Source organism: Schistocerca piceifrons, chromosome 4 (genome assembly GCF_021461385.2).
Source record: "Schistocerca piceifrons isolate TAMUIC-IGC-003096 chromosome 4, iqSchPice1.1, whole genome shotgun sequence".
NCBI classification, from domain to species: Eukaryota; Metazoa; Arthropoda; class Insecta; order Orthoptera; family Acrididae; genus Schistocerca; species Schistocerca piceifrons.
In genome coordinates, this window is record NC_060141.1 from 471,507,257 (window position 1) to 471,527,999 (window position 20,743).

The following is a 20,743-nucleotide window of genomic DNA, read 5'->3' on the forward strand; positions in this document are numbered from 1 at the left end:
GCAATATTTCATAGTGAATGATATATAGATTTGAACGAAATTTAGTGATCCGGTTTGTAAGCTAGTCCATTAAAGATTTTTTGAAGTCAGTAATGCAAACACAGCTTGTTATTTTATGCAATTCAGATACTTTGATGTATTTTTTGGTAATTATTTTGAATATTTTTGAGCACATCCTGGATGAGGATAAACTGTAACTGACCCTTTCATTTTAATCGTATCTAAAATACTGTTTGGAGGAGGAGAAGGGTAGTGTGTGAGGTATTTCTCTTACAAATAGTTGAGGTCATTTTGATGCTTCTGAGCACAGCTCAGATGGGGCTGCGTTGTAATTGCTCTAAATGCAGGAAAGCAAAACGAAGTGTGTGACACATTTTTGGCAAATAATTCAGATCATTTGGATACTTTTGAGCACAGTGCAGATGGGACTTCAATGTAACTGGATCTTTCGTTTTAATGATGATTTATTCCAATGTGAAGCATCATTTTAATACAATGCTGATTAAAAACAGAGTTGTGTATGTGTACATAAGTATATTTGCTTTTATAGCGAATTAATGGAACTTGACGCCTTTTTCACATTCCATTTTAACACTACAGTCTGACTGGTTGGAGATAGGTAGTAGGGAAGTACCATAGAAAGTAAACAATTGCTCTGTATCGAAATAATGTTGCTTGATTTTTATCCCAGAAATGATGAATATTTTTGACTTTCAAGAACATTTGTTTACATGATTTTATTACTGCATATCTGACACAATTTTTAATGCTATGCTCTGATTGGTTGCAAAGAGGTGGGGGAGGGGTGTAAAGCACAAGAGACATAGTAGAAATTTTGTGGATTCGTTGGTGTTACGGAAGAGGGGAAGGAGAATGGATATGGTTTAAAATGTCTTTTGGAAATAATATAACTGGACGCCATTTTTTACATATTTTAATAATATGCTCTTATTGGTTCCAAAGAGGAGGAGCTGTGGTATAAAGAACGATTGGTTTATTTCTATCATATCATCCTGGACTTGGTTCATTTCAATACTGCGTTATGATTGGTTAGAATAGGAGAATAGAGGTGAACTGGAGACAGTTTATGATTTCCCACCAATAAAATTGGTCTCTTTCCTCCATGTTGGATTTTTGATTTGTTATTTCATTTTTAATACTGTGCTATGATTGGTTGATGATAGGGAGAGGGAGAAGAGACCATGACTTTCCACTGATAGTGGCATGACGTTTTAGTTTATTACTTCCTTACTACTAACTCTTTTCACAAAACATTTTTTGGACAGAATCCACCTATGTCAGTGAATGTATAATCAATATTATATCATTGTACAACATGTAGTTCTTGGCATGTGATGTCATTGTGATTAAGATATGTGAAAACTCACTGATAGAGAGTAGTGGGGCTACGCCAGTTCTAGGTAGACATGAATGGTTATAACATTACTGCTCCCATTTACAGGTTGCATACAAAATAGTCTCGAGGGTAACAGAGATTTGAGTTTCTGTGTGTCATAAAATTACTGACTAATTTAAAAATTTACAATGCTGTAATAATTGGTTCAGTAAGACATATAATCTTGTGTTAAAGGTTTGATGCAGTGAGTCAAGTATTATAATTTGAAACTGTATATATGTCTTGGGACAATGTATTTCACTGCATACTAGCATCCAGACTATATTCATTGAGTATTAGAGAAAGAAAGCACTTATGCATTTGCAACAAATTTTATATAAAAGTTGAAACCTTCCATTTCTTTTTCTAGCTGACACCTCTCACCAGATGATGAAAGGAAAAACGTTTATTGTGTACAACATTTTCGCTGTTCATGAAGTAAAACTACCATATCAGGCATGACGTTTTAGTTTATTACTTCCTTACTACTAACTCTTTTCACAAAACATTTTTCGGACAGTATCCACCTATGTCAGTGAATGTATGATCAATATTATATCATTGTACAACACATAGTTCTCGGGATGTGATGTCATTGTGATTAAGAGATGTGAAAAACCAGTCTTTGCTTTTAATGGAGCACAAATCACCCTGACTATACAGGTATACTGGCCATGTGAACCTATAGAGATATTGTCCAAAAAAACCTCACCTACCTTAATAGCACCAGGGAACTTAACCTTGACCATTCACTAAGCTGAATGTTGGCAGCTCAGGAGGGTCACATCACTCCAGAACAATTGTTGCAGCACGCAAAACAGTACCAGGATGGTAAATGTGGTGACTCCGATTTAGATGTGCCTAGTTCTCACGTATTTGAAATGACAGGCCATGCAGAAAGGTGACTCCAACCTAATTCCAAATCCCATAGACTGGATGCCACAAACAACGAATGAAAGGGAAATTTATGAAGTCATGTATGAGCACACTAATTTGCATAGTGGTTAAGCGTATCCAGTTTAGTTTTAGGCACTAGTTTTATGGATTACGAGTGGATGTAATTACAGTAGAGTTCTTGGGCTGGGATAAGACCCAGAGGACAGGGTCTTCTCAGTATGGGAGGGCAGTGTAGCAGTGTACCGCCACAACTCAGTATTTGGTCAGAAAATTGTTAATCTTAAACAAATAGTAAGAAAAAGTAGAATGTAAGCATCATTGTGCACTGCTTCAACAGTTGTGGGTCATTTGCTGAAAATGTGGCGCCATGTGTGTTACAGTAACAGATGTGTCAGTGGACTGCACAGAGAGGATACCAGAGCTTAGTGGTAAATGGCATTGTACCATTATAACGGTGTAAGCAAGTGAAGTGGTGTCACCACATGAGGCCACATCTCCTGTTTTAGAAACATGACTAAGTGCTGGGTTTTAACAAAACAAATTGGCAGAAGCATTTAAATTAGTCTTGATCTTAAGGCAGGGATCGCTCGTTATTGCCAAAAACCAGCAGTGCCACTATGACAATAGAACAATTCCAGACAGCAAGACGAGTAGGCTCCACGATCCGCAGCCACTGGTTCGAGACCAGGCTGTGCTTTCTGTTTGTATTAAGTCCTTCACGGGACTTGGTGTCACAGTCGTGCCAATCTCCTGTTCACACCTCCTACCTCCTATGCTGAGTTTCTTGTGGATCTCGACGCAACAACACCAGCTACCAGCGGACAGCTATCCGAGGCAGAAATTTGTACCACATGCACAGCCACCTTCCTGTTTCATCGCAGTGACACGAGCAAGTTTACAAGTAGTGTATGCACTGTCACCGTGGTCGCCTGCAGAGCAGAGGACCCATCGCAGCAAAAGTCAGTGTGCTACTGATGTCAACGTTTGTGGTCTACATGCACAAAATCCCGTTGGGCTAGGATGTGGTGTAGAGATCAAGTGTAGTTTAATTCCTTTTTGTTTTGTTTTAGCCGGTAGTGTGTGCAGTATCCTTGTTTTCAAGTAGAACGGCGGATGGGGTTTACACAAGTGTCAGAAACACGAGAAGCAACACTGAATGAAACGGTAGAAGCTTTGAGTGGACAGATATCCGCGTTCTTACAAATTACAACGCAACAGGGCAACATAATGAAGCATTGCATAGGCGAAAAGAGCAATGGGTAGCCGTTGGGAACCAATGGCTCCTCGATTCAGGAACAAATAAAACCCAGTTGAGTGTATCTTCCGATTCCATCGATACAGTGGTAGGCAAACGAGTATGTATCTGTCTTTATTGGTAATGTAAAAACTGCTACAAAATTGGGAAAATCGTCGGAAGAAACATAATCGAACATGGCCAAATTAAGGTTCCTGGATGACGCAATGGCGTACGTAATGTAGCACGAGACCCTCAGTAAGGCCCAAACATGTGATGAACTGGCTAACGGTGTAACACAGCGCTATCGGAAGCAGAACAGCGCGACTTTCTTTAGGGAAAAGCCCAACGGACTATCGAAGAAGCACGGCAAATCAGTGGAATCATTCTCTGACAGGATTAGGAAAGTGAACTCGCAAACGTATGAACTAACGCAGAACACAGAAGCCGATAGAATGATAGCGTGTTTCTAAGAGGTATTCTTGCTGATATGTCAAGGCCGGTCAGAAGGGAGAACCCAAGTGTCTTATTTGCTGCCATTAGGATTGCTACACAATTAGAGGAGGAGAGAGTGATCGTGGTGCGTTTTCTTCTGAAGCGAAGTGTTTTAAATAAGGGCGCACGGGCCACATCAGGAAACAATGTCGTCAGCCTCAATGTAATGAATGTGGGGAGGAGGGTCAGAAAGCTCGTGATTGTCAGAAGAAAGCACGGGATAAGCAGCGTCCTAATAATTGGTCGTTAAACGGGAATGGAGTGCCTCATTCGTCGGACGGCAGTCCCAATTGAACACGAGATTGCAGAAACGTATGCAGAGACAGAGCGTTGATTCCTAGGCAAAGTAAACGGTACAGAACGTTGATTTCTGTTGGACATAGGGGCTCAAGTGTCAGTAGGCAGTCTAGATCTCTTGGCCTTAAAGACACTGTGGTCACCACAGTATCGATTACGTGAAGTAGGTGATAATCACCTGAAATGATTGGGAACAACGCTGTACAGTTTTAACATGGGAAAAAGCGTTTTCGAGAGCTTGTAGATTACTGTTTCGTGTTGGCGAGGGGTAGTGTGCGGCCCTGAGACTCTACTTTCTTGTTAGACCTCACGCAAATTTTGACATTTTGAAGCGAAGAAGTCAACTTGATGGGGCATTTTTTTCCTCTAGGGGCAATAGCTACAAGTGTTACACTGTCGCAAGGTTCACTGATCATGAAGGACACAGATTCTAAACATCAATTCGTTGGACCACGATGCTGGAAGGTACAGGGGAGTTGATCTGGGTGAGCTTAGGTATGGACCTACCTAAGGATTTATTGTATGTTGAAGAACCTTTGGAAAATAATGAATAATTAGGTAAGTCACACTATTTTCTAGGCAGAAGTATAGAACACATCAGTGACGTAGACGGAGGTTTTATGATTCCAATCAGTCTTGATAAATTTGGTACGGACGAAGTGAGTCTGCAAAGGGTTTACTAACTGCTAATTTAGATGTTTTGAAGCAAGATGACATAGATAGGTCAAGTGAAGACCTCTGCCGCAAGTAAACCATCTGCATTAGCTAAGAAAGTGAAACGATTACAGGGGGATGATAGAGAAGCAAAGGAAGGTTCATTACTGCAGTTCATGGATGTGTTTGATCCGAGTGGTCTGTTAGCAGCAACCGCACTCACGCAACAGAGAATACCATCGTGGAATAATGTTCCACTGCGCAAGAACCTATATCAAGTTCCAAAGTGTATGCAACCAGTAATAGATGATTTATCGACCAGCAGCTAGCTCATGGTATTATTGAGTATAGTGGTAGTCCCTGAGGGCACCCGTAATTTTAGTCTTGAAAAAGGCACCAGATGACCCCAAAAGACAAAGATTTTACTGTGACTGCTGATACCTCAACACATGAAAGATAATCAATGCATATCAAATACCAAACAGGGACTCTCGATAACTTGGTTGGGTCAGTGTAACTATTTCGCCACAATAGATTCAAAGAGTGGATATCATCAGACCGAAGTCTGATCTACCTGGGTGACATAATAGTGTTTTCAAAGGACGTGGGAGAGCATGAACAGTGGTTGGAGGAGGTATTTAAAAGACTGAGAACTGCTCAACTAACGCTAAGTATCGATAAATATAATTTTGCAGCAACGGAGTTAAATTATCTTGGGCTTATAACTAGCAAGGAAGGTACGAAAACAATTCCACCCTTGGTCTCAGCAGTTCAGGAAAGGAAATGACTAGTAGTGGTACAGGATACACTCTGCCACACAGTGTGCAGTGGAGTGCGGAATATCTATGTACATGCAGATGAAGAATTTTTCGCCACAGAAAATAGTTAAAAAGTTGTCGAGTTTCATCAGCCTCTTTAATAATTATCATCGATGCATAAACGACTTTGCTGAAACTGTGAGATCTTTCGACTGTTTACTCTAGAGAGGTGCAAATTTGAATGGTCTACTGAATGCCAGTACTTTAATGTGTGGAATGATATTGGACCCAGTTCTAATATTCCCCGACTTCGAAAAAGGATTTATTCTGTTTTGTGATGCAAGAAATTTGGCTCTGGAGGTTGACCTAGGAGAGAATACTGTCAAAGAGCTTCCTGTAGCATGTACATCCAGACACTTGAACAAAGTAGAGCAACGTTGTTCTACAAATGAGAAGGAGATGCAGGCAGTAATCTATGGTATTATGCACTTCCACTGCTATTTATATGGGCAAAAATTTATGGTCGTGTTGCGTCAAACTGCTCTTACATGGTTATTAGAACTGCAGGACTCTTGAAGTGGATTACCACACATTGTATGTTTTACCACCATACAGCGAGACCTTCAAATGTTGGTGCAGATTACTGTACATACCAGTACCTCTAATACCCAGTAGCATGTTCTCTTGTATTAATGCATGCCTGTATTCGTCAAGGCATACTATCCACAAGTCCATCAAGGCACTGTTGGTCCAGACTGTCCCACACCTCAATGGCGATTCGGCATAGATCCCTCAGAGTGGTTGGTGGGTCACGTCATCCATAAACAGCCCTTTGCAATCTATACCAGGCATGTACGATAGCGTTCATGTCTGGAGAACATGCTGCCACTCTAGTCGAGCGATGTTGTTATCCAGAAGGAAGTCATTCACAAGATGTGCACGAAGGGAGGGCGAATTGTTGTCCATGAAGACGAATGATTCGCCAATGTGCTGCCGATGTGGTTGCATTGTCGCTCGGAGGATGGCATTCACGTGTCGTACAGCCGTTACGGAGCCTTCCATGACCACCAGCGGCGTACGTTGGCCCAACATAATGCCACCCCAAAACGTCAGGGAACCTTGCTGCACTCACTGGACGGTGTGTTTAAGGGCGTTCAGCCTGACTGGGTTGCCTCCGAACACGTCTCCAACGATTTTCTGGTTGAAGCCATATGCGACACTCATTGGTGAAGAGATCGTGATGCCAGTCCTGAGCGGTCCTTTCGGCACGATGTTGGGCCCATCTGTACCGCGCTGCATGGTGTCGTGGTTGCAAAGATGGACCTCGCCATGGACGTTCGGAGTGAAGTTGCGCATCGTGCAGCCTACTGCGCACAGTAAGTCGTAACACGACGTTCTGTGGCTGCAGGAAAAGCATTATTCAACATGGTGGCGTTGCTGTCAGGGTTCATCCGAGCCACAATTAGTAGGTAGCGGTCTTCCACCTCAGTAACAGCCCTTGGGCGGCCTGAGCGATGCATGTCATCGACAGTTCCTGTCTCTCTGTACCTCCTCTATGCCCGATCAACATTTCTCTGGTTCACTCCGAGACTCCTGAACACTTCCCTTGTTGAGAGCCCTTCCTAGCACAAAGCAGCAATGCGTACGCGACTGAATCGCGGTTTTCACCGTCTAGGTATGGTTGAACTACAGACGAGCCGTGTACCTCCTTCCTGGTGGCATAACTGGAACTGATCGGTTGTCGGACCCCCTCCATTTAATAGGTGCTTCTCATGCTTGGTTGTTTTTCTTTGAGAGGGTTTAGTGACATTTCTGAACAGTCAAAGGGACGGTGTCTGTGACACAATATCCACAGTTAATGTCTACCTTCAGGAGTTCTGGGAACCAGGGTGATGCAAAACTTTTTTTGATACTTGTAGTATCTCTTCACCAGTCACTGAGGCTCAGTTCTCATCACCAAAGACAAATCTTCTCCAGTCACTGAGATTTCTGGCCGAAGCTGTGTCTGTTGGCGCCCTGTACAATGGTAGGATACCTACCTGACTGTCGCCGACCATACTGCATGACAGCCAGAAGCGATGGTCTGCCCTGCCAGTTCATTTCATAGCAGAACCCCTTCGGTTGTCATCTGTGGCACAGTGACACGTCGACGATATTCTGTTAATTTTGGTTGTCTTTCATGGCAAGCCATCCTGGGCTTATATTTCAGCAGGATAAGGTCCACTGGATGAGGCGAGGGTTTGTATTGCTTGTCTTAGCTCTTCCAAACCCTATCTTGACCAATAAGGTCGTCGGACCTCTGCCCAACTGAGAACGTTTGGAGCATTATGGCCATGGATCTCAAACCAGCTCGAGATTTTGACAATCTAAAGCACCAGTTTGACAAAATTCGGCACGATATCCCTCAACAGGACATCCAACAACTCTGTCAATCCATGCCAAGCCGAACAACTGCTTGCATAAGAGCCAGAGGTGGGTCAACGCATTGCTGAGCTGCTCAGTTTGTAAAGTTCCTTCTCTTGAATAACTCCCCAGTTTGTGTGAAACTGTAATCAGTTGTTTGTCTGTGGAAGTTCATCATACCTACCGATTTCTGTTCCTCGTATATATATACGAGGGCTGTTTTTTTTTTTCAACCTCCGATCGTCCATCTACGCAAGTAAGAGGTATAGAGGGGCTGGACCTGTGCGTCATGCGATTGCGCAGCTCCCCCACCACAACCTCTGCCATTTTCAGCTGCAGTTTGTCAGTTGTAGCCGAGCTACGTCCTTGTAAACATGGCCACTACGCTCGATGCTCCCGCCAAATGTGAGTTACGAAGTGTTGTCCGTTCCCTGCAAGCAGAAGGATGTAGTGCTGCGGAAATCCATCGCAGAATGAGCAACGTGTATGGTAACAACGTTATGAGTGGAGTGATGGTAGTGTTCGGGAATGGTGTCGAAGATTTAAAGAGGAACGAACAGACGTCCATGATGAAGGTGGACAAGGTCGCAAGTCTGTCGCCACTGTAGGCCTCATTGAGCATGTTGATCAGGCGGTGAGATGCAAACGAAGGTGTACAATTAGCGAACTGTCTGATGAATTTCCAGACATTTAAAGATCTGCTTTGTACACAATTGTGACTCAAGACCTAGGTTATCGGAAATTGTGTGCACGTTGAATCCCAAAAATGCTGAGTACCGACCACAAAACGCAAAGGATGGCGTCAGCATTATCGTTCCTCACACGTTATGCCAATGAGGGAAACGTTTTTTTGAAGTCGATTGTTACTGGTGATGAAACGTGGGTCCTCTATGACAATCCTGGAACAAAGGAACAATCAAAGCAGTGGATGCACACAGCTTCCCGAAGCAAGCCCAAAAAGTTTAAACATTCACACTGACGAAAATAAAAACAATGGCCACTGTGTTTTGGGACCATAAAGGAGTGCTGCTGGTGGACTTTATGGAGCAAGCTACGACGATAACCAAGGAAGTTTATTCTGAAAGTTTACGTCGTCTCCGCAGAGCCATTCAAAACAAACGCAGAGGAATGCTTTCGTCTGGCGTTGTTTTGATCCATGACAACGCCCGACCACACAGTGCCAACATCACAAAAGACCTCCTCAAAAAGTTTAAACGGGAAGTTTTTGAACATCCACCATACAGCCCAGAGCTAGCACCAAGTGATTATCACCTGTTCCGAGAACTGAAGTCGTGGTTAGGTGGGCAGCACTTCGCTACTAACAAAGAACTTCAGGACGCCGTCAAGACTTACCTGTCCTCACTGGCGGCAACAATCTTCGAGGAAGGCATCGAAAAGCCTTTGTCACGGTATGACAAGTGCCTCAATCGTTTTGGCGATTACATAGAAAAATAATTTAAGACTTTACTGCACTTTTGACAGTAAATTTATTATTTTCTGTACATTTTTCTTTTATTTACAGCCAATCGGAGGTTGAAGAAAAACAGCCCTCGTATATATATAATTTCAATTCTTTCTTCTGTCGAGAAAGTCATTTTGCAGACTGTAAAGAGGGACATCTAACTTCACCGAAGAAATACACTGAAATGCTGACAGAAGAATGCTAACTATCGATTATTCCATAAAACTGTCCATTGTTGTAGCTGTTTATTTCAGAACTCAAAATGTTGCATTCGCATTTAAAAGGGAGATGGGCTACTTTTTTGTGAGGAGATGTTGAGAGCGTCCCCCTGCAACATCAGTACACAGCTGTGCACGTCTAATCTTATTCTGAAACTTTACGTCGTCTCTGCAGAGCCATTCAAAACAAACGCAGAGGAATGCTTTCGTCTGGCATTGTTTTGATCCATGAGAACGCCCGACCACACAGTGCCAACATCACAGAAGACCTCCTCAAAAAGTTTAAATGGGAAGTTTTTGAACATCCACCATACAGCCCAGACCTAGCACCAAGTGATTATCACCTGTTCCGATACACCCTTCGTCAAGTTCGGATACTGATGCTAGCAACTTCATAGTTGACATTGTCTATCGGTTTCTGTATTGGGTGTGGATCTGTTTCACTGGTCTTGCTCTTCAAGTGTCCCCAGAGGTAAAAATCACATGTTGTTCTATCCGGTGAATTTGGAGGCCATAAATATTTGTTGACAGTTCGTTTTTAAGTGAAGACATTATAGACTCGTTCCAGTGATACCTAGATGCGTAGCACGTTGCCCCATATTGCTGGAATAAGCAGTACTGTCATTCATGTTCAGTGAGTTAGGCATAAAATGTACCAAAAATTTAGCGCATGCACCAACTCCCCTTCCCTTCCTCCCCCTCCCCCAGAATGCAGGCAACTGCTTCCCGTGACGTCACGAGGACGGTACTATGGGCAGGCGTAGAACTGGAACTCATAAATCATGGTCCAAAAGCTCTGTAGATTTACTACTTTCACCGATTCCAGTTGTGATACGTTGATGTCATTTTGTGAAGTGCGACAGAATACATGAGCAGCTTTTTTCAGACATTACTTCATTACAGATTACCACACCATCCATAAAAAGTCTGATGTTAATGTTAACGTCGTATACAAAGCTATTGGTATTCAACATTAACAGGAAGGGTCACAACACACTTCCCTGCAGTACACCCGAAGCGGTTGTTTTAGGTTAGAGGGTCTCAGGGAACCACAGAAGGGAAGTCCGTCTAAAAGTGGGCAGGTAAAACACAGTAAGGTGGTTGTAGAAACGAACGGTATTGTAGTTGTAAATTGTCGTAGCTGTATTGGGAAAGAACCAGAGCTCCAATCCCTAATAGAAAGCACTGAAGCTCAAATAGTTGTAGGTACAGAGAGCTGGCTAAAGCCGGAAATAAGTTCAGCCGAAATTTTTTCAAACGATCTGACAGTGTTCAGAAAGGATAGATTAAATACAGTTGCTGGTGGAGTATTTATTGCTGTCAGAGGCAGTTTGCCTCGTAGCGAAATTGAAGTAGATAGTTCGTGTGAAATAGTATGGGTAGAGGTTATACCTGACAATCGGAATAAACTATAATTGGATCCGTTTTACCGACCCCCCCGACTCATCAGATATAATTGCTGAACAGTTCAAAGAAAACTTGAGTCTCATTTCAAATAAGTACCCTGCTCATACAATTATAGTCGGTGATGACTAAAAAAAATGGTTCAAATGGCTCTCACCACTATGGGACTTAACATCTATGGTCATCAGTACCCTAGAACTATGAACTACTTAAACCTAACTAACCTAAGGACATCACACAACACCCAGTCATCGCGAGGGAGGGAAAATCCCTGACCCCGCCGGGAATCGAACCCGGGAACCCGGGCGCGGGAAGCGAGAACGCTACCGCACGACCACGACCTGCGGAAGTGGTGACTTCAGTCTACCGTCGACATGCTGGAAAAATTATGCGTTCAAAGCCGGCGGCAGGCATAAAACGTCATCGAAATTGTACTGAATGCTTTTTCAGAAAATTATTTTGAACAATTAGTTCATGAGCCCACTCGAAGCGTAAATGGTTGCGAAAGCATACTTGACCTTTTAGCAACAAATAATCCTGGACAAATAGTGAGTATTGTGACGAATACAGGATTAGCGACCACAGGGCAGTTGCTGCTAGGCCGAATACCATAACACCTACTGCAATCAAAAAGAAACGCGAAGTACATCTATTCAAAAAAACTGATAAAAATGCTCTTAACGCCTTTTTAAGGGACAATCTTCACTCCTTCCGATTTGATCATGTAAGTGTAGAAAAGTTGTGGAACGTTTTCAAAGAGATAGAATCGACAGCAATAGAGACATATATACCACATAAATTAATAAGTAATGGTACTGATCCCCCATGGCACACAAAACGGGTCAGATCGTTGTTACAGAAGCAACGAAAAAAGCATGCCAAATTTAAAAGAACGCAAAATCCCCAAGATTGGCAAAGTTTTACAGAAGTTCGAAATATGGCGCGTACCTCAATGCGAGAGGCTTTTAATAATTTCCACAACGAAATTCTGTCTCGAAATCTGGCAGAAAACCCGATGAGATTATGGTCATACATAAAGCACACCAGTGGCAAGACGCAATCAATACCTTCACTGCGCGATAACAACAGTGAAGTCACTGATTACAGTGCCACTAAAGCACAGTAATTAAACACGGTTTTCCGAAACTCATTCACCAAAGAAGTCGAAGTAAATATTCCTGAATTCCAATCAAAAACAACTGCCAAGATGCGAAACATTAAAGTAAATATTCTCGGTGTAACGAAGCAGCTTAAATCACTTAATAAAGGCAAGGCCTCCGGTCCAGATTGTTTACCAATCAGTTTCCTCTCGGAGTATGCTGATAAAATAGCTCCATATTTAGCAGTTATATACAACCACTCGCTCACAGAAAAATCCGTACCTAAAGACTGGAAAATTGCTCAAGTCACACCAATACCCAAAAAGGGAAGTAGGAGTAATCCGCTGAATTACAGGCCTACATCACTAACGTCGATTTGCAGTAGGGTTTTGGAACATATACTGTATTCGAACATTATGAAGTACCTCGAAGAAAACGGTTTATTGACACATAGTCAGCACGGCTTCAGAAAAAATCGTTCTTGTGAAACACAACTAGCTCTATATATTCATGAAGTAATAAGTGCTATCGACAGGGGATGCCAAATTGATTCCATATTTTTAGATTTTCAGAAGGCTTTCGACACCGTTCCTCACAAGCGTCTTCTAACCAAACTACGTGCCTACGGAGTATCGCCTCAGTTGTGCCACTGGATTCGTTATTTCCTGTCAGAAATGTATGGAGTATTCGTAGTAATAGGCGGAAAGTCATCGCGTATAACAGAAGTAATATCCAGCGTTCCCCAAGGAATTGTTATAGGCCCTCTATTGTTCCTCATCTATATTAACGACATACGAGACAATCTGAGTAGCCGTCTTAGATTGTTTACAGATGATGCTTTCATTTACCGTCTTGTAAAGTAATCAGATGATCAAAACGAATTGCAAAATGATTTAGATAAGATATCTGTATGGTGCGGAAAGTGGAAATTGACAATGAATAAGGAAAATGCGAAGTTATTACATGAGTACTAAAAGAAATCAGCTAAATTTCGATTACGCGGTAAGTCACACAAATCTGAAGGCTGTAAATTCAACTAAATGCTTAGGGATTACAGTTACAAATAACCTAACTTTGAACGATCACATAGATAATATTGTGGGTATAGCAAACCAAAGACTGCGATTCATTGGCAGAACACTTAGAAGGTACAACAGGTCTACTAAAGAAACTGCTTACACCACGCTTGTCCGCCATATTCCGGAGTATTGCTGTGCAGTGTGGGATCCGCTTCATATGGGGCTGAAGGATGACATCGAAAAAGTACAAAGAAGGGCAGCTCGCTTTGTATTATCGCGAAATAGGGGAGATCGTGTTACAGACAAGATACATGAATTGGAATGGCAATCATTAAAACAAAGGCGTTTCTTGTTGCGACGGGGTCTTCTCACGAAATTTCAATCACCAGTTTTCTCCTCCGATTGTGAAAACATTATGTTGGCATCCACCTACATAGAGAGAATTGATCACCACGATAAAATAAGAGAAATCAGGGCTCGCACAGAAATATTTAAGTGCTCGTTTTTCCAGAGTGCCGTTCGAGAATGGAACGATAGAGAGACAGCTTGAAGGTGGTTCATTGAACCCTCTGCCAGGCACTTTATTGTGAATAGCAGAGTAATCACGTAGATGTGGATGTAGATCTGTCGACGACTCTCCATTCGAGATAATATGTTTTGTCCTCACTACCAAGGAATCCTCAACCAGTCGAAAATTTCTCGTGACACCTCATACGATCGTACTTTCGTTAATAAGTGTATGTGTAGTGTTGAATCGAATCCTTTATGGAAATGAAGAAATACTGTTTCTACCTAACTGCCTTGGTTAAAAGTTTCAGTATGTCACGTGAGAATAGTGCGAGTTAGGTTTCGTACTACCGATAGTTTCGGAATCCGTACTATATGGAACGGAGGAGTCATTGTGTTGGAGGTACCTCGGAATATGTTTTAAGATTCTACAACAGACGGATGTCAAGGGTATTGGACAGTAGTTGTTTTGTGGACCGCTTCCGCTACCCTTTTGGCTCGTGTGCCGTCCTGTACTTTTTTCCATCCACAGTTAAATTGCAGTAGTATTCCTGGAATTTCCTTTGTAAAAAGAAAACAAAATATATTTTAAAACGAATTTCATTATATCTGCTCTTGCTTCGTTGTACTCAGTTTCGATTCCCGTGTCGTAAATGGGCGTCTGGACACTAACTCTGATGTCAGTGATAGCTTTTATATACGACAAGAATTTCTGTGTGTTTTGCGAGACAACTTTCGAAACGTTTCTGCTACGGTACTCATTGAAGGCTTTACTCGTTGCCTTTACGGCAGCCAAACGATTTTCATTTAGCATTTCTCTGTCTATGGTCCTATACTTTGTTGCAGAGCTATTGGGCAGTTGTTACTGTTTCTTCTATGCTCCTTTACAGAGACTGAATAACACAGAATATCATTCCCATCACGAACTCGTTTACTAGGTGCTTGACCAACTATTTGTCTAAAGGTAAGTCCAAGCTCTTCTATATGTTCCCGCCCAGAGTTTCTTCTTCAGATATGACACTGTTGCCTGATTATCTAATTTTCTGAACAAGCACATCTTTCTGCTTCTTTTAGTAGACTTTCGTCCTTGGATAATTATCTTCGCTGGAACCCCTTAATGGTCACTACTACTAGTTTCAACGCGGAAGCCCTCAAACAGATTAAGTCTATTTGTTACCATCGAATTAAATATAATTCGATCCAACTTTGCAGAATGTTAGGGGTGAGGTCCTACTAGTGATAGACATTTTGAATCTAGGACTTACGTAAAGCATTCAGTCTACTCCTCACACACATATTTACACATCTATTAAAATTAGGCACGTGCAGGTGCTACCCAGCTCAGTATTTTGTTTTTTAGCGCAGTGGCTGTCAGCAAGTCATAGCCGGTAGATGACTGCTTACATCCTCTTCTCGCCATTGCTGCAAGACATGCTCCATTCGGTACTTCCACGCTACTGCCCGCCCACATGTTGCCAACATTGTCCCAACTATGCAGCACAAGTTTCGTTTGGAATCCCTTACACATCTTCCATACAGTTCAAGCCTCACTCGCCGCCCAAACCCCCCCCCCTCTTCCCCACCCCATGCAATTTACATGTTTTTGGAGCCCTGAAGGAAGACATTCGTGGCCATCGATCTGCTTCATGTGAAGACGTAAACGCCTGGGTGCAATTATAGTTCTGTAGACAACCGCAAACACCTTTCCTGATGATATTAACCATCTTGTCTCACAGTGAGATAAATGTATTAACAGTTATAGTGATTAATTTTTAAATAGTAAACAGTTAAGATAACATTTTCCCGTTGGTTTCGTTTTTCATTTGACTGCCCCTTGTACAGGGTGAATCAGCTGCCCCTTCTGACTGGGGTTATGCAACCTACAATGCCCTCAAATACCGTCTGCAAGATTTTTATATTTTCTCGCTCGCCAAGTGCGAAATATTAGCCCTAAATAAAAAATGAACAGGACGTTTTTGTAAGAAATTTAATGTAGTTGAATTTTGTACTGGGATACGTTTTCCCTGGAGGTTGTAGTTCTCGAATTATTCCAGAAAAACGAAAGAGAGTTACACTCAAACGCTTTTTTCTTGATTAACTCCAAAACCGTAGCCTCCAGCGAAAACTACATTAAATTTCCAGCAGAAATGTTCTGTTCATGTTTTACTGTAGGACTAATGGCTTGTGCCTAGCAAGTGAGAGAATGTGAGAATCTTGCACGTGATATTCGAAGGCGTTGTGGGTTGAATAAAATGATCGATAGAGACAGCTGAATCATTCTCGATAATGGAACAAAACAGGAGAACAATGTTACTGAAAGCAGACAATAGAAATTTGAGATAATATACGAAAACGAATTTTTTAACAGGTAACTGTACAGATAAAGCAAAATATACAACAAAGACGTTATAAATTTGAAAACAAATGATTGAAAAGCAAGACGACGTTTTAAAATTAAATTTGTAAATGGTCAATACTAGCTAATTAGTTTCACAGCTTAAACAAAGTATATGATAATATTAGTGTCTGATAAATTGTGAAGTAAATCAATTCTAGATATTAGGATTAATTGTTTAGATATACCACAAAATTACGAATGGTTTGCAGTTACCAAGTCTTAAAAATGATCTCTTATACTTTCAGCAGTGTATAAACGATCTAATTACCTGTCTTTGTCCTCAAGAGTTGGAAGTTTATCATTACCAACTGCTTCTTTTATCTCTTTGTACACTCGTTCCTGGACATCAGGATACCGTAACATCATAAGAAAAGCAAATCGAAGAGAGTTGCTTGTCGTTTCTGAGCCAGCGACAAACATGTCATATAACAGCATGAGAAGCTGGTTCTCTGGAAAACAAAGAACAATACACCAAACTGGTCTTGAAGAGCTTATGTAACTAAACTAAAACACTGTGAAATGAAAGCAGAAAACTGATAAAACGAACACAGACTGGTCAAAAGTGCACGTATTTGCACGTCTGCTAAAATGAGGCACATTCGAGTACTCTATAGCTACAACTAATTGGCTGTAACATTTCTTGATCTACATTGGTACATTGTTGGAGACATTGCTGCTCAATCCTATCTCAATCCTTGAAAGTGGCCATCCAGGTAGTATTCTGTGATGACGCACTGTTAGTTTCAGTTGTTCCTTCAGACGGTTTGTTCTGTCATGGTCATTGCATTTGAATTGCAATATCTGACAAGGATTTATGACTTCTTCTCGTAGATTACTCTAAAAGTTTATTCTTAGAGTTTACCACTAAGGATGTGGTTTCATTTAGCCCTGTTCTGACGTTTTTACTTCACAGTATCATAGATCTGAGTATATGTACGTTATATATCTCTCATGAGATGCTTAACCTTCTATCCCTCCCTGATCCTGCCAGTTCGATCTCACTCATTTTCCCGCTTTACATTTTGACATAGAAAAGCAGTTTATCATATTATCTCACTATTTGTTTACCCGGCTTTGCTCGAAACATGTTCAAAAGTGCACCTTCTGGAAGATTAAAATTGTATGCCAGCCTGGAAATAGAACCAAAGACCGTTGTCTTTTGCAGATAATCACTCTACCTACCAAGCTGTCCAAGCGCAGGTTTTCGTAGCTTCACAGTTGCCTGTACCTTTCTCCTCTTTACAAACTTCGCAGCAGGATTAACACTCCTGGAGGAAAAGACTTTCAGAGAAATGTCTTAGCTACAGCCTATAGTAGAGCCGGTGTAAGAAGCTCCCTGACACAATGGGCTGGGCATGGGTGCTTTGTGTGTCTACCTCAAACAGTCACGTAATGCGGTTTTTTGAAGGTCTGTATGGCAACTTCTCAGTGTTACTGCGGCTCAACAGACAGCTATTGTTTTGCCTGCAGCTTTTAGCGCTTTACAGTCGAAAGTTGACAACAGTGCTGCCATCTGTCAGGGATCATCTTATTCCATCTGGACTATAGGCGTTTATTTCCAGAGTGAATGTAGTTCAGTCAGTAGAAGACCCGCTCATAAAAGGCACACCTCCAAAGTTGGAGTCCCGGCCCCACGCACAATTTTAATCTGAGTAAGTTTCAAATCATTGAACATTCTACTGCAGCATGAAAATTCATTCTGGGAACAATTAAGAGTGTTTCTGAGGTCTTTGGTTGGTGCAGTGGTGAGCGGCAAGTGAGCTGGGTCTTTAGTGGAAAAGGTGAGTAATTTTCTCCACTGATGAAATATAGTCTGCGATTTCATCAATGGAAGGAAAGTTGAAGGTAAATGTCCTGTTGATGTAATTAGTGACAGAGCACATGCTTGGGCGGCTAGGAATGTGGGAATTATTGATAACCTGATTGAAAGTATCAACTATTTAGAGGAACAACGGAGAATTTTGACATTTCATTTAGACAATATGAATCCACTGTATCGCCCACAGTGTCATCTCACATTGGCGACTATATTATGTGTGAAAGAACTGTTTGCGCAGTCCAAGTTGAGACTCAGTGCTCTAGCTGATGGGAACGACGGTAAACTGGAAATGCCTTTATGGATGTTCCCATCAGCCACTGTGCCGAGTATCAGCTTGGAATGCATGAATAGTAGTGCACAAAATGATAAAAATTACATAATTTCAAAACTTATAGGGAACGTTGAACGCTGTCACAGCTACTTCCGTGAAAACGCCAAATGTATAGAGTAGATCGAAATTAAATCATTTTCAACTCCCAGCTACAGCTAATATTTGGTTCCCCACCACCATATTGGAAATATCAAATGGGGCTCATGGGTTTGGGAAGCCGAGGTGCCTGAATCGTCAGGGTTGAGCTTATGTTGCCTGTATTTGCCGCAAAACTTCACATTGTTAATGGGTTTAGGTACAGTACAATTTTGGCAAACACTTTTGGAATACAGTGATCAATAGATTATTATATTTTGACTAAAGTTCAGTCTTGATCACACCATTTATGTTTCAATGACATAGGTAACCGGTTTCGGTTATTTTTACATAACCATCATCAGACCCATGGCTCCCTTAGGATGGTAGGCGGAGCTCTCCTCAGCTGCTACATCAGTTGACTTCGTAGCAGCTGAGGAGAGCTCCGCCTACCATCCTAAGGGAGCCATGGGTCTGATGATGGTTATGTAAAAATAACCGAAACCGGTTACCTATGTCATTGAAACATAAATGGTGTGATCAAGACTGAACTTTACTCAAAATATTAGGTACAGTAGTTTATCAATCATTCTCTTTGGTATTTTGTGGAATGTACAGTCACGATTGATATTTGTGATTCTGGTTGTACTTTTCCCCTGTATTTGTGACATTTGAAGAAAATCAGGATATTTACACTTTTTCAAATTTAAAGCTTCATATTGTGTAATACACTCCTGGAACGCAGGTGAGTTGTAATAAATAGAATCATCCTCAAAATAATGCTTGGATTACTCACAATGGATAATAAATCTGTGAGACACTATCCCATTTCTGTTAAATCTATGGAGCCAAAAATCGTGGGTTCAGGGTGGGCATACTCAGCTATGCAAAAAATTTATGGATCAACTGGTTAATGGTTTTTTCTAGTATCATATTAAATACTGAAGGATGTAGAAGATTAAACATGTGAGTAGTATGCAAACAACTGCAGTTATTTAGCGTAATTCAAAATAAGTGTCAGTGTAAATGTTTGGACAATAACAGTGGCACACAGCAGACTGCTGCACATGATGCGTTTGAAGTAATTTATCTGGAAAAATAACTAGTCACCATCTGCACATTATCAACTAGAACACGTCATGATCCGTTATTTAATTAGCTATGATGATAAGGAGAAAGAAACCTGATGTAATGAATGGATGACTGTAGGTGACGATTAGTAGTTTGTAGCCGAACTATAAACAAAATAAATTATAAACTCGATCATTATCTGAAGAATTTATTACATGACAATATATGGGGATACTTCCAGATGGTATAATACTGCTGTATAAGAATGTAAGAGAGAGGCAAAGGTGTCTTACAATACATAAACATCTCTGCACAGTCTCCCCCTCCCCCCTCTGACATTACAGACATGTTCCCATCCCATCCAACTACTCCTCACTCGCCAGACCACATGAATCCAGCATCAGTGGGATTGTGCTAAGATGTGTAAGTATGCTTAATCAGCAAGCTCTCAGGCGCCTGGAGATTTGTTCTAAATTTAAGATGTGTAACCAACAGTGACATCACGATTAGAATGGCCGACATCTGCATATTCACATTGAAGCAATCTCAAAGCATGTCCTATTTTACTGAGTCAATGTAAATGTGTGTGCACTTCCTCAGACAAGCTGAGACTGGTTGACAATTGCACACACACACACACACACACACACACACACACACACACGCACACATTTAAGGTTTTATAATTTCACTGTGGCTAGATTTTGATAAATAATACACACATTTCTATTTATTTATTTATTTTATTTTGTTGTATTTTTTTAATCAGCTTGTGCAATGTACACTGTCAGCTTATGGTGTTATAGTATCATTTGAGATCTAGTAGCTGACCCCAACTCTTAACATATGGCACACACACTGTCAAGGATGTAGTGTTATAATAGAGTTATAAGATCTAGCAGCTGACACCTACTTTCAAATCATGACACATACACTGGGTGGTGTTAGAATACTGCTTCATTTCCTGATGCCTATTTTTTGTTTAAACTGTCACTTCCTTGTCTACTTATCAATGACGTTTCCACTGTGTGACAGTATATGTTGGCGTTATCCTCAGAGGATGGCATACATTTTGTACATGGGGGAACTTGTTACTATTTTAGTGTAACATGGTGATTTAGGGAGCAATTTGTTACAGTCTCATTTAATGCTCATCTGTAACTGAATATAAAATGGGAACCATTTGCTACAATTTCGTTGTATAA

The 20,743-nt window shown here is 41.3% G+C and overlaps 1 protein-coding gene across 1 annotated transcript in view; it reads right to left on the minus strand.

Annotated features, from left to right (window-relative positions):
- Nucleotides 1–20,743, minus strand: part of LOC124796020 (methyl farnesoate epoxidase-like) — a 162,773-nt gene that overhangs the window by 22,051 nt on the left and 119,979 nt on the right. The window contains exon 6 of the mRNA XM_047260103.1: nt 16,511–16,691. Within this exon, the coding sequence (XP_047116059.1) occupies nt 16,511–16,691 (181 nt within the window). The remainder of the gene's footprint in view (nt 1–16,510; nt 16,692–20,743) is intronic.